Source organism: Mustela nigripes, unplaced genomic scaffold (assembly GCF_022355385.1).
Source record: "Mustela nigripes isolate SB6536 unplaced genomic scaffold, MUSNIG.SB6536 HiC_scaffold_581, whole genome shotgun sequence".
NCBI lineage: Eukaryota > Metazoa > Chordata > Mammalia > Carnivora > Mustelidae > Mustela > Mustela nigripes.
The window spans coordinates 8920-22002 of NW_026739988.1; the positions used below are offsets into that span (position 1 = coordinate 8920).

A 13083-nucleotide genomic window follows, 5' to 3' on the forward strand; every position below is an offset into this window, starting at 1 on the left:
AAAAAAAAAAATATGTAAGAATCACTCAAAGACCACAGTAAGCTTGTTATTACTAACAATGCAGTGTTTGAGAGTTTGAGTTAACCTCTGCACAGAATCAAACTTGTCACTATTTCTCTGCCAAAGTTGAATGAGATCAGCTTTATCGCCAGGCCTCTTCCCTACAAGGGCAGAGCCTGGGCTATTAATCATGGCACAGGGAGAAATTAACATTCATCTTTTTTTCCTATGGGTAGATAATTTATTTATTTTTTTAAATTAATTAATTTATTTATTATTGTTATGTGAGAAACCATACAGTACATCGTTTGTTTTTGATGTAGCGTTCCATGGTTCATTGTTTGCATATAACACCCAGTGCTCCATGCAACACATGTCCTCCTCAGTACCAATCCCCAGGCTTACCCATCCTCTTACCCCCTCCCCTCTAAAACCCTCAGTTTGTTTCCCAGAGTCCATAGTCTCTCATGGTTCATGTCCTACTATGGTTTCCCTCCTCCTTCATTTTTCCCTTTCTTCTCCTAATGTCCTCCATGCTATTCCTTATGTTCCACAAATAAGTGAAACCGTATGGTAATTGACTCTCTCTGCTCGACTTATTTCACTAGCATAATCTCCTCCAGTCCTATCCGTGGTGATGCAAAAGTTAGGTGTTCATGCTTTCTGATGGCTGAGTAATATTCCGTTCAAACTGAGGATCAGCTGCTCCTAATGAGAGGGATTTCAAAGTCAGTTCCTTCTCATTTTAGTATTCCCATCAATGAGTCATTTTTCCACATGGAAAAGAGAGTGAAGATTGTAGACAAAGAGGGAAGTTGCCTTCCCAGTAGAATCCCTTCCTGAGAATTAGAGTGACACTTCCCTCTGGCAAACATGGGGACAAGGAATTAGGGTCCTGCGACAGCTGCCTTCAGTTTTCACCATGACTAAAGTTTTTAATAGAATGGAAACTCTTCCACAACAGTATTAGAAAAGTAGACTGTTCCACGAGGAAACATAGATGCTTCTCTATTTTTCTCTCTCTCCTCTCAAAATACCTCTCTTCTCTCCATTGCTAATAAGAAAAGGACAGAATACTCATGTTTCATGTAGAAGATCTGTTACTTAAATTCAGATTGTGCTGTTCTGTCAAGAAGAGCCTTTCTCTTGGTACTTCCAAATCTACCATAGAGGAAGTTTATATATCACACACAGAAACCGACATAAGGAAAGACTGAGATAAAACTTGCATATTTTATCAGTTAACCACCTAAATCCAACATCTGCACACTTTTAACAAGAAAGACATTGTATGCCTGGGCAAGAAAGGCAGACTTGTCATCCGTTCTTTGAAGGTAGAGGAATTTGGAATAAACAGATTAGTGAGTATTCAGATGTCTTGTTACTGTATTTTAATAAGAACAACTTAAAACTTTCTGTGTAATTTTTCCCCAGTGATTTGTCACTCCTCCGTAAAGCACTTTCATTGAGAAGAAAGGTTTCTCAAGGCAGAATTTCTTTATCCATAAAAGGCAAAAAATCAAAGCAGCATCAGGTTACCTGCATTGATCTGAGTTAGTAGAAGGTGAGAAAGAGAAGAGGTTCTAATTTTATGGTGTCTCCCACAGCTAGACAGAAGTGCAATTCTCTCTCTTATAAATGGTTTGTTTTTTTTCACCCTTCCACCATTTCCACATCGTGTCTTTTTTCCGTGGTTTCAAAAGTTTAGCCTCCGATTCTTGCTCCCTGCAACTTTTTAACCCAAAGGACATGCTGAAAAGTGGACCATATTTTATAGGGTCATATCCAGATACATTATTGCCTGGGTAACTGTCATTTTTCTTAATTGGAATGAAACATTCACAGAGACTGATGGAGATCATAGGGGATTGTGGAAGGTGAGACCCAGATAATCAACAAATTTTTGTTTTCTGTTAGAGTGAAGGAGAATTTCCTGCAGGAAAGGAGAACTTGCTGGCTTTTCACTGTTGCTGTATATTTATGTCTAAATCATGTGAAAATTTTGAAAGCAAAACAAAACCAAAGGAAGGAATGAACTATTGAAAGTATTTGATCATAATGACATTCCTTATTTGCATTCCTAATAAGTGTGGAAGAACAGATCTTTTGTAATTTTCTTCTTCTTCTTCCCTTCCTCCTCCTCTTCCTTCTTGTTCCTCCTCTTCCTCTTCCTCCTCTTCCTCTTAATTCCAGGTAGATCAGATAAGGTGTACTGTTAGTTTCAGATGTACCATATAGGGATTGAACTTGCCTGTTACACCTGATGCTCATCTGGACAGGTGCACTCCTTAATCCCCATCACCCATTTCACCCCACCCTCCACCCATCTCCCTTCTGGTAACCATCAGGTGGTTCTCTTTCATTAAAAGTCTGTTTCTTGCTTTGTCGCTTTCTCTTTTTTCCCCTTTGCTTATTTGTGGATCTTTTGTATTTTAAATAAGTTAATTTCCTTGTTATTGATAATATACACATTTATTAGATTATGGCTTGTATATCTAAGCAAATTATTGACTGCTGGCTTTACCATTTATGAGCACTTATTTCAACCCAGACATTGGCTCATGAATATGTGTAGAAAAGTAAAATTTAAAACAATTTTTTTAACCCAAATGAAGAAACCAATGAAAATGTGAGGATTGTGTTCCGACTGAGCAGTAGTTTTTGGAGGGTAAAGAGGCAAACATTATAATTGCAAGTGGCCCTCTGGAGTCTGGTGAATGTCATGTGCATACAAAATGAATTATCAGTAATAGAATTATACTTTAAACACAAATTAGCATTTCTCATGTAATTAATTATTTAGAGAATTCTCACTGAAAACTTAATAAACTCTGGAAAATGTTCTTAACTGCAACATAACATTACTTTATTACCAGCTGTCCATTTGTATCACAGCATTCACAAATATCAGTCTATATAATGTTGAAATTATTGCTCAACCTATACACACAAAAAATCACAGTTCAAGAAGTCATACTTTATCCAAACAACGTAGGGCAGAGCAAATCCCTCTCTGATTTAAAATCCATTAATAAGGTAGAAGTTGGGTGATATGAATACATAGCTTTGTTGTAGTTTCAATGAGAATAAAGTTCAAATTGTTACTGGAAATTCTGTGATTAGTGCGCCAAGATTCTTAAATGAGAAGACAAAGAGAATTTAATGGATTAGCATCACTTGCCCAGTCAGTCACATAAGCACATAACCAGAACTGAGAACCTCTAGGATGGGGAGCTATACCCACACTGGCTCATGTCTTTCAAAGGATCACATGGGAGTTTGGCTAGCTTTCTTCAGTTATAAAATTTACACTCAGTTAAGTTTTGTGGCAGAATGGGGAATCAACAAGCTTTCTGCCTTGACACAGGACACGTTGCTACTTCATACATCTTGATTTCCTATTGCCTACGGTGTTTAAGTACATGGTTGAAATGCACTGGATAAATGGTCTTACTTTATTTTCAAGCGATGGTTGAATTGGATGGAGATGATGTAAGAGTTTCCTCCAGGGGAAAATATGCTGAAAGAGACATTGTACAGGTAAGAAATTTAATGGAAACTATTTGTTTAGTTCATTGTGAGGAACCTGTCAGCTCTGATTTGAAAATAAACAAATTACATTGAAAGCAGGACCCCCGGGTTCTCCTTAATTTAGTCAGTTGATTGTCTATGAGATGCATGGCAAGTAGGACCTAGAATAAGTACCCAGTGACTCTCTTGTATCTCAGGTGCACTATATATAAAATAGAAATGTTAATATATGTCTTTTCCTACTTTAATATTACCAGAAAATATCATTGAGGTCTTTGGTAAAATTAGAAGCTAGAAACATAGCAGACTTTTTAATGATGCTTATCTATTCTTTGTTTAGCCCTCAACAAAGACTAAATATATTTTTAAGACACCCGATTACAACAGTGAATTCTGGAACACTGAAAAGAAATTTTAAAATAAATAAAAATTGAAAAAGAAAGACAACTGATTACATTTCAATGTAATTAAATTCAGTGGTAACAAACCAAAACTAGATATTTATATATTTCTTCCTAGATTATGGTTACAAAGGTGGAGAAATAGATCTTAAAATGATATATACATACAGAAATTTATATAAAAATATAAGTTACATATAACTTTAAATGTAATTATATAGAGATGATATATAATACTTACAATATTTTATATGTAATAACATAAAATAATAACAATGTATGTGTATATGATTTATACTTGTTCAAATCGAGAAAAATACATAACTAAAACCTACTATTCTTAGAGAGAATAGAAGAGAAAAAATCAGCAATCAGTATAGTTCAAATTTATCACTGAAAGCAAGCAGTTAATGAAACTAATTGGCTACATATTAGAGTTTCCATATCTTTAAGGTTTTTACAAGGGTAAAGCAGCTGTGAAGTGCACCTTTTTAAATGGGGAAGCAAAGGTCTCAGCACATGCTATCAACGTTTTAAAGGAGCAAACAATAGATTTCAGTATTATCTTCTTAATAACAACCCATACATTCATCCAAAGTCATTAAGAGAATCCCACAGAATTCGGAATGCTACAGAATTTAGTTCAAATCCTGAATTATTCACCATGATAAAACTTGAATGAGCTTTCTAAATTTCTGTGCTCTGGCTTTGTTGTAGAGATTAAGTAAGATCATGTAGATAAAATACATTTTTGAAACAGAACTCAGTAAAAGACTACAAAAAAATGATTAAAATACTTTGCAGGAGAAATATAAAATAATCTGTAAATAACTATAATAAGATTTTAAAAAGCATTGTTCTTTTTGGCAGCAACATTAAATTTTAAAATAGAAACATCTGTATGACAGTTTTTTAAAAGAAAAAAATTAAAAGTATTAAGTATGATTTAAACTTTTTAACCTTACGTTCTTGGTAGAGTAAAAAGCACACACACATGAATGATTAGATTAAAAGCAGCTGAGAAAAGGAACATGATGATGTGGTCATTTATTTAAGTATACCATGGTGTTTTGTTTTCATAATTAGACACATGATTATTCACCTTAACCTTATTAGCATAATTATAGGTCTAAGTAATTACACTTTATCTAAAAGCTCTTCATAATGTCTGACTCACAGTTTCCAAAAAATCAAATTACGGAAGGGAAGCATGAATTTGAAGTTCTTTGGAATGTGTTGTGTTGCTCTTGTAATGCATTTTTATAGAAGCAGTAGAGGCAACCTCATATCTCATAGCTTCATCATAATGCTTACAGGAAACTTGTTACTGTTTTCTTCTGTAGGGATAATTAAAGTTGCCCATATCGTTACAGTTTCCTTTAAGAGGAATGATCCATTATGTTAGTGACAAGCAACAGTCATGTCTATTAGCATTTGTAAAATAAAAATGTCCTTGATTGTGAAAGTATTTAGTCTCTCAGCAGATAACTACATTGGGCAGAATATTGAGATTGGACCCAGATCTGTGAAATTATAATATTGTCACTCTGCTCTCTCTTTGAGCCTTCATTTCATTATTTCTGAACTTTAAATTCTTTCGTCTCTGCTCTTTTCATGATGTTGTGAGTCTCAGAGGAGTACCACATGAAGTGGTATAAGGTATATATTCAGTATAAGGTATATATTCATATAACATGTTCCTTCTCCTTGAAAGTCAGAGTCCTTGAGACCAGTCTCCCACCGTACAGTAACACTGGGATCCCCCAAAATCCTGAAGACACCTGTGGATATAGCTAAATACTCAAGGGATTCTACCACATAAAGTTGAACTGAAAGAGTTGTTGGATCTTATAGATAACCGAATAGGAAATTAAAATGTTTTTTGTTTTTAAAGATTTTATTTCTTTGACAGACAGAGATCACAAGTAGGCAGAGAGGCAGGCAGAGAGAGGGTTGGAGGAGAAGCAGGCTCCCTGCTGAGGGGAGAGCCCCCCGGGGATCAATCCCAGACCCTGGGGTTATGACCCAAGCCGAAGGCAGAGGCTCCAACCCACTGAGCCGTCCCCAGAGAATTAGTAGCCTCTGGAATAACTGTGACATTTTGACTTACATGCCTACATTCATTTAAGGGGATTTGGTAGACCCTTTTCCAATTTCATGGAGAAGTTCCTAAATGGTGATTGGTCTTTTAACAATAGTAAGCAAGGTAACCGTTTACATAGTACATTGTGTTGAAGGAGAATTAGCATTCTCTCTCACTTCAAGTGAGGTTTTAAAAACATTCGACTATCACCAAAGGGCGCAGGCTGGCTTCAGTTGGTTAAGCATCTAAGTCTTGATTTCAGCTTAGGTCATGATCTCAGGGTGGTGAGACCAAACCCCAAGTTGGACTCTGCACTGGGTGTGGAGCCTGCTTAGGATTCTCTCTTTCCCTCTACCCCTCCCCACTCTAAAAGAAATAAAAATAAAAATATTCCGCCATCACAGTTTTCCAGGTTCCACCATCGATTAGAATGTTTTTAAAATGAGCTATTTTCAAGAATAGAAATACTCTTGAATATTTAGAATAGTGGTGTCACAGGAGTCCACCGTCCTGAAGGATAACACCGTCAATCTCCATCATCAGAAAATATCTAAGCCATCACAAGTGAAGCTGTAAATACTGCTGGTTAAAATATTATCAGAAAATAGGATCCATTTAGGCTTTCTTACCTTTTCATTACTTCCAATTTCTTATATGTTGAAGCAAAGCAGGTTAATGCACTGTAAAAGGAACCCAAATTTTTTAAGTGGGTAAACAGAAGCTTAAGGCTGCAAATAATAACAAAAGCCAAAGGTAGCCAAGATTTAGCAGAAAGTTGAGGATAGAAGATGGAGTTCTCATTACTGTGTCAAATCTTAAGTGGCTTCCAACTTCTTCATATAATAATAATAACTGAGTCATTTATTAACTCCTTTTGTATGCTGGGAAGACTAAGAGCTATAGTATTGCTTCACTTAATCTTTAATTGACCTTATGCAGGTATTTTGATTAGTGCAACATGGGGGCTTAAGTGGGTAGGAGAAGAATCAATGAAACAAGATGGGATTGGGAGGGAGACAAACCATAAGTGACTCGTAATCTCACAAAACAAACTGAGGGTTGCTGGGGGGAGGGGGGTTGGGAGAAGGGGGGTGGGGTTATGGTAATTGGGGAGGGTGTGTGCTTTGGTGAGTGCTGTGAAGTGTGTAAACCTGGTTATTCATAGACCTGTACCCCTGGGGATAAAAATATATGTTTATAAAAAATTAAAAATTAAAAAAATATATTTTACCAATATCTCAAAGCTTGGTTTGATAGCACAGTACATTTTAGAAAGCTGCGATATCAATGTAATTTTCACACATAATAGCTAGGATGACCTTTTTACATTTATCATTTTAAGGGAGCTCTGGACTTCTTCATTTTAGCCAGTGTAGTAATTTTTGATGGTTAAACTATATTTTCTGACTTCCTTTGTGATGAAAAAGTGTAATTGTTATTTTCAAATGTATAACCTCACCAAGAGCTTCCCCACCTAACCTCTCATTTGTATGTCTTTAGGACAAGAGACCAAGGTACCCACATTGCACTTCTAACAATGCTCAAATGCAAAGAATCACATTGTGCACAAGCTGCTGTTCTCAGACTGTGACAAAACATCTAATCCACAGGCATTAACATTTTGACCATTAGGACTCAGGCTTTCTAAAGATGGTTATCAGGGAGGGTATGCAAGCTACACTTTTTCACACTACATGCAGTCTCCCCATAAGTCATTTCCATCTGATGAATTTATTATTCCCTCTTATTTCTCCAGCACTGTTATTTAACCTTGGGACCAAGAGCAATAGAGTCAGCTGAAAAAGAGAGGTGGGGTGGTGTGTGTGTGTGTGTAAAGGGCAAAGTACTATCTTTTTTAACAACCAATTCCCTCGAGAGCTGATTTCTTCTAAATTGGAAAGATCCTTTAGTTTGAATGACTGGCTGATGTGATGCCTGGTTAAGTGATTGCCTTCTGAGTGCTGGCAGTAGTGACTGATACAGGTTGACAGACCCAGGTAACCGAAATAGGCATCTACTGCCAGTTGTTGTTAAATGAAGCAAGGAAAGAAGAGGATTAAAATATCTTACAATTGTGGTCTCAAGAATGAGAATATAGCAACACAGCAGTAACAGGAACAGCGAGATAGAGGCATTAACTAGCTTTCTTTTCTTGTTACCACTTTAAGACAAGATGGCTCTGCATTTTGGAGGTAAATCTCAGTCCTGTTATATATTTCCTAACACTCATATGATTTCTGCAAGTGTCATGCTACCCAGAACCAGCCACATGCTTTCCGTTCCTTTTGTTCATATCCCTTTTTATATTCTCTCCTAGCAAAATCAAATTTTTTCCAGCAAATAGAAAATGAGGCATGTGACATTTGTTATCAGAAACGAAAATATGCTTGTCTTGCTTTAGGTAATTCATTTCTACCTTTGTATATCCACATTTAGTTTTAGTTATTATTTTGAAACAACTCCAACCCTTATAACTGGCCTAATAACTTGCATGCCATATATAGCCATTAAAGAAACTTGAAGCTTTGGACAAATCTTGCCAACAAATCAAGGAGGCCGATTATTACTCAACGAATGTCATTATAACCTGAGGTTCCACATTATAAAATCATTTCCAAGTCCTAATCAGCAGCTCATCTATTTTCAGCAATATTTGACACAGCATAATATTACTGCATAAAAGTCATGTGGGCAGTCTTATGGCATTCCTTACTGTGATGGATTTAACTAAATGAAGAAGGTATATGTTTATTCTGGAATCTGCTTCAAGTACAAGCACCTTAGAGCTGAGTATCCTTCAAACAGTCTGCTGCTTTTGGCCCTGTGTGCCAAATTTAAATGTACATTCACATGTAATTTGCCCCAGATTAAACGTTATGAATTAGGGCACCTGGGTGGCTCAGTGGGTTAAAGCCTCTGGCTTTGGCTCAGGTCATGATCTCAGGGTCCTGGGATCCAGCCCCTCATCGGGCTCTCTGCTCAAGCAGGGAGCCTGCTTCCTCCTCTCTCTGCCTGCCTCTCTGCCTACTTGTGATCTCTGTCAAATAAATAAATAAAAATTTAAAAAAAAGTTATGGATTCACCACACATCTAATTATTACTAGCCAAAGGGGCCAAATTCAGCACCTTCATTGAGAGCAACTGAACTCTTTAGACAATGAAAAGTTCATAAAATAATCAGATTAGGTTAACTATGTGACTCTGTGCATGTGTGTGTTTAGCTGAAAAATAATATGCAGAATAATCAAGAGCTGAACAGTTGATTTAATTTCACCAACAAACACAATGTTTGAAATGGAAATCAAGGGAACTATCCTGATCACCGTTTTTATAGCAATTGAGACAAAAATGTTCCTGAAATAATCAGTAATTGTTTTACTTACCCATCTCATTTTGCAGTTCAAAATAGAGATTTTGAGACTTCAGCTATCAAAAACTTATCAAATGCATAGTCATAAAAGAAGAAATAGATTTCTGCATACCAGTAGGTGAATTGTTCAAAAGCAGGTGAATAAGTAAAATAATGATTTTGAAATGAAAGCAGTAGTTTTTTAGAACCTTGTACATTTCAGATTTTTAAATACATGTTTTAAGTGCTAATTATTAAAAATAAGATATACACGACATTAAAATTTGAAAATTCTGTTTGTTTCTTCCTTTCTCAATTAATCCTAAGTTGTATCTCAATTATTTATAAAATAAAAATAGTACTATGTAAGAATATATACCACCTGACTTACTAGTAGGTGCAAATCCACCAATCCACACTTTTTTCTTGCACTTCTATATTCATTCATTCACTCGACAGACTTTCATTATTCTCAATTTATGCTGAAACTGTAATGTTCACAACAATGAAATAGATTTAAGTTGGGTTTCTTAATTCTAGTTGCTTATACCACGTGTGAGAGGCTGTGTGATATAGGAGCCAGTAAATCAGTGAGATGTGGATTAAGATCATGACTATGCCACTTTCTACCCGCTGATGGTAGGAATTATTCATTGTCTGCCCAAATCCATCTCTGATCTTGCTTTAGAAACAGAATTTTTTTATTCCTCTCCTTCTCCCTACCACTATCACTACACTCATTCCTATGATTCTGTGATTGACCAATAATACTTATGAAAGAATTGGTGGAGTAGGGGGAGGGAGCATCCAAGAAAAGAATTTAAGAGGGAGACCCACAGCTGCAAAGGATCAACTCTATCCTCCCCCAGAATTTCTCTTGCTTTCTGAGTGGAATACAGGATTTCCATGAGTGGCAGCAGTTTTGGATAGTGAAGCAATCCAGAGGATGATTGTCAAGTATACAAGTTGGCAGAGCAGGGAGAGAAGGAGTATGAGTGTATGATGACTTATTGGAGGCTGTATACAAATCACAGACTGTGTACTTCTGAATTCCTAAAAAAAATTCTGTTTACATATAGTGCAATACTGGTTTGTGGAGTAGAATCCAGTGATTTGTTAATACCCAGTCAATACCAAGTCATCACAAGTACCCTCTTTAATACCCATCACTCATTTAGCCCATCCTCTATCCACCTCCCACCATCAATACACTCTAACTCAATCCACATCACTGCAAATGGCAAGATTTCATTCTTTTCAATGGCTGAGTAAAATTCCATTTTGTGTGTGCGTGTGTGTGTACCATCTCTTTATCCATTAATCAGTGGATCACCATTTGAGCTTTCTTCATAATTTGGCTATTATTGATAATTCTGCTATAAAATCATGATGTACATACCCTTATGAATCTGTATTTTTGTATCATTTGGATAAATGCATAGTAGTGCAATTGTTGGATTATAGGATAGTTCTATTTTTAACTTTTTTGAGGAACCTCCAAATTGTTCTCCAGAGTGCCTGCAACAGTTTGCATTCCCACCAACAGTGCAAGAGGGTTCCCCTTTCTCCACATCCTCACCAACATCTCTTGTTTCCTGAGTTGTTAATTTTAGCCAATCTGACAGGTGTGAGATGGTATCTTGTCATGGTTTTGATTGGTATTTGCCTGATGATCCATGATGTTGAGCATATTTTCATGTGTCTGTTAGCTATCTGGATGTCTTCTTTGGAGAAATGTCTATTCGTATCTTCTGTCCATTTCTTTCTTTTTTTTAAAGATTTTATTTATTTATTTGACAGAGTGAGAAATCACAAGTAGGCAGAGAGGCAGGCAGAGTGGGGTGGGGGGGGGAGGGAAGCAGGCTCCCTGCTGAGCAGAGAGCCCAATGCAGGGCTCAATCCCAGGACCCTGGGATCATGACCTGAGCTGAAGGTAGAGGCTTTAACCCACTGAGCGACCTAGGCACCCCTCTTCTGCCCATTTCTTAACTGGATTATTTGTTTTCTGGGTGTTGAGTTTGGTAAATTCTTTATAGATTTTAGATACTAAACCTTTATCAAATATGTTATTTCCAAGTATCTTCTCCTATTCTCCAGATTGCCTTTTTTGTTGTTTTTTCTTTCACTGTGCAGAAGATTTTTTATCTTGATGAAGTCCCAAAGTTCATTCTTGCTTTTGTGTCTCTTGGCTCCAGTAATGTGTCTAAGAAGGTGTTATGGCCAAAGTCAAAGAGGTTTCTGCCTGTGTTCTCCTCTAGGATTTTGATGGTTTCCTGTCTCATATTTAGGTCTTTCAGCCATTTTGAATTTATTTTTGTGTATGGGGTAAGAAAATGGTCCATTTTCATTCTTCTGCATGTTGATGTCCAGTTTTCCCAATACCATTTATTGAAGAAATTGTCTTTTTTCTATGCATATTCTTTCCTGCTTTGTTGAATTTAAGTTGACCACATAGTTGTGGGTCCAGTTCTGGGTTCTTTATTCTGTTCCATTATGTATCTAGTACTCTAGTTTTTTATACTAGTACTAGTACCATAGTGTCTTGATGACTACAACTTTGTAATATAGCTTAAAGTATGGAATTGTGATGGTTCCAATATTGTTTTTCTTTTTCAGAATTGCTTTGACTATTTGAGGTATTTTGCAGTTCTATAAAAATTTTAGGATTGTTTAGCTCTGTGAAAAATGTTAATGGTATTTTTAAAAGGATTGTGTAAATGCATAGGTTGCTTTGGGTAGTATTGACATTTTGACAATATTTGTTCTTCCAATCCATGAGCATGGAATGTTTTTCCATTTCTTTGTGTTCTCTTCAATTTCTTTTGTAAGTGTTCCATAGTTCCCAGAATATAGATCTTTTGCCTCTTTAGTTAGATTTATTCTTAGGTACCTTATGGTTTTGGGTGCAATTGTAAATGGGATTGATTCCTTGAATTCTTTTCCTGCTGCTTAATTATTAGTGAATAGAAATGCAACTGATTTCTGCACATATTTTCAGACTACAATTTTATGAAACTGGAAATCAACCACAAGAAAAAAAATTGTAAAGACCTAAAATACATGGAGGTTAAAGAATATCCTACTAAAGAATGAATGGGTTAATGAGAAAATTAAAGAAGAATTTAAAGAATACATGGAAACAAATGGAAATGAAAGCATGACAGCCCAAAACCTTTGGGATGTAAGAAAGGCAGTCTTAAGAAGGAAGTATATAGCAATACTTTATTGCTTACCTCAAGAAGTAAGAAAAGTCTCATATACACAATATAACTTTATACGTAAAGGAGCTAGAAAGGGAACATCAAATAAAGCCTAAAGTCAGGAGAAGAAGAGAAATAACAACGATTATAGCAGAAATAAATGATATAGGAACAACAAAAAAGTAGAACCAATTAATGAAACTAAGAGCTGGTTCTTCAAAAGAATTAATAAAATTGATAAACTCCTAACCAGAATTATCAAAAATAAAACAAAAAGGACCCAAATAGATAAAATAACAAATGAAAGAAGAGAGATCAGAACCAACACCACAGAAATACAATTATAAGAGAAAACTATGATAAAGTATATGCCAACAAACTGGGGGACCAGGAAGAAATGGACAAATTCCTAAAAACTTACAAGCTACCAAAACTGAAACAGGAATAAATAGAAAATTTGAACAGACCCATAACCAGCAAAGAAATTCAATCAGTAATCAAACGTCTCCCAACAAACAA

The 13083-nt window shown here is 35.9% G+C and overlaps 1 protein-coding gene across 1 annotated transcript in view; it reads left to right on the forward strand.

Moving 5' to 3' along the window:
- Positions 1-3540, forward strand: part of LOC132008646 (copine-8-like) — a gene marked incomplete at both ends in the record, with an annotated part of 9886 nt that extends 6346 nt beyond the window's left edge. Inside the window, one exon of the mRNA XM_059387255.1 lies at positions 3467-3540. Coding sequence (XP_059243238.1) covers positions 3467-3540 — 74 coding nt within the window. The remainder of the gene's footprint in view (positions 1-3466) is intronic.
- Between the last annotated feature and the right edge of the window lie 9543 nt (positions 3541-13083).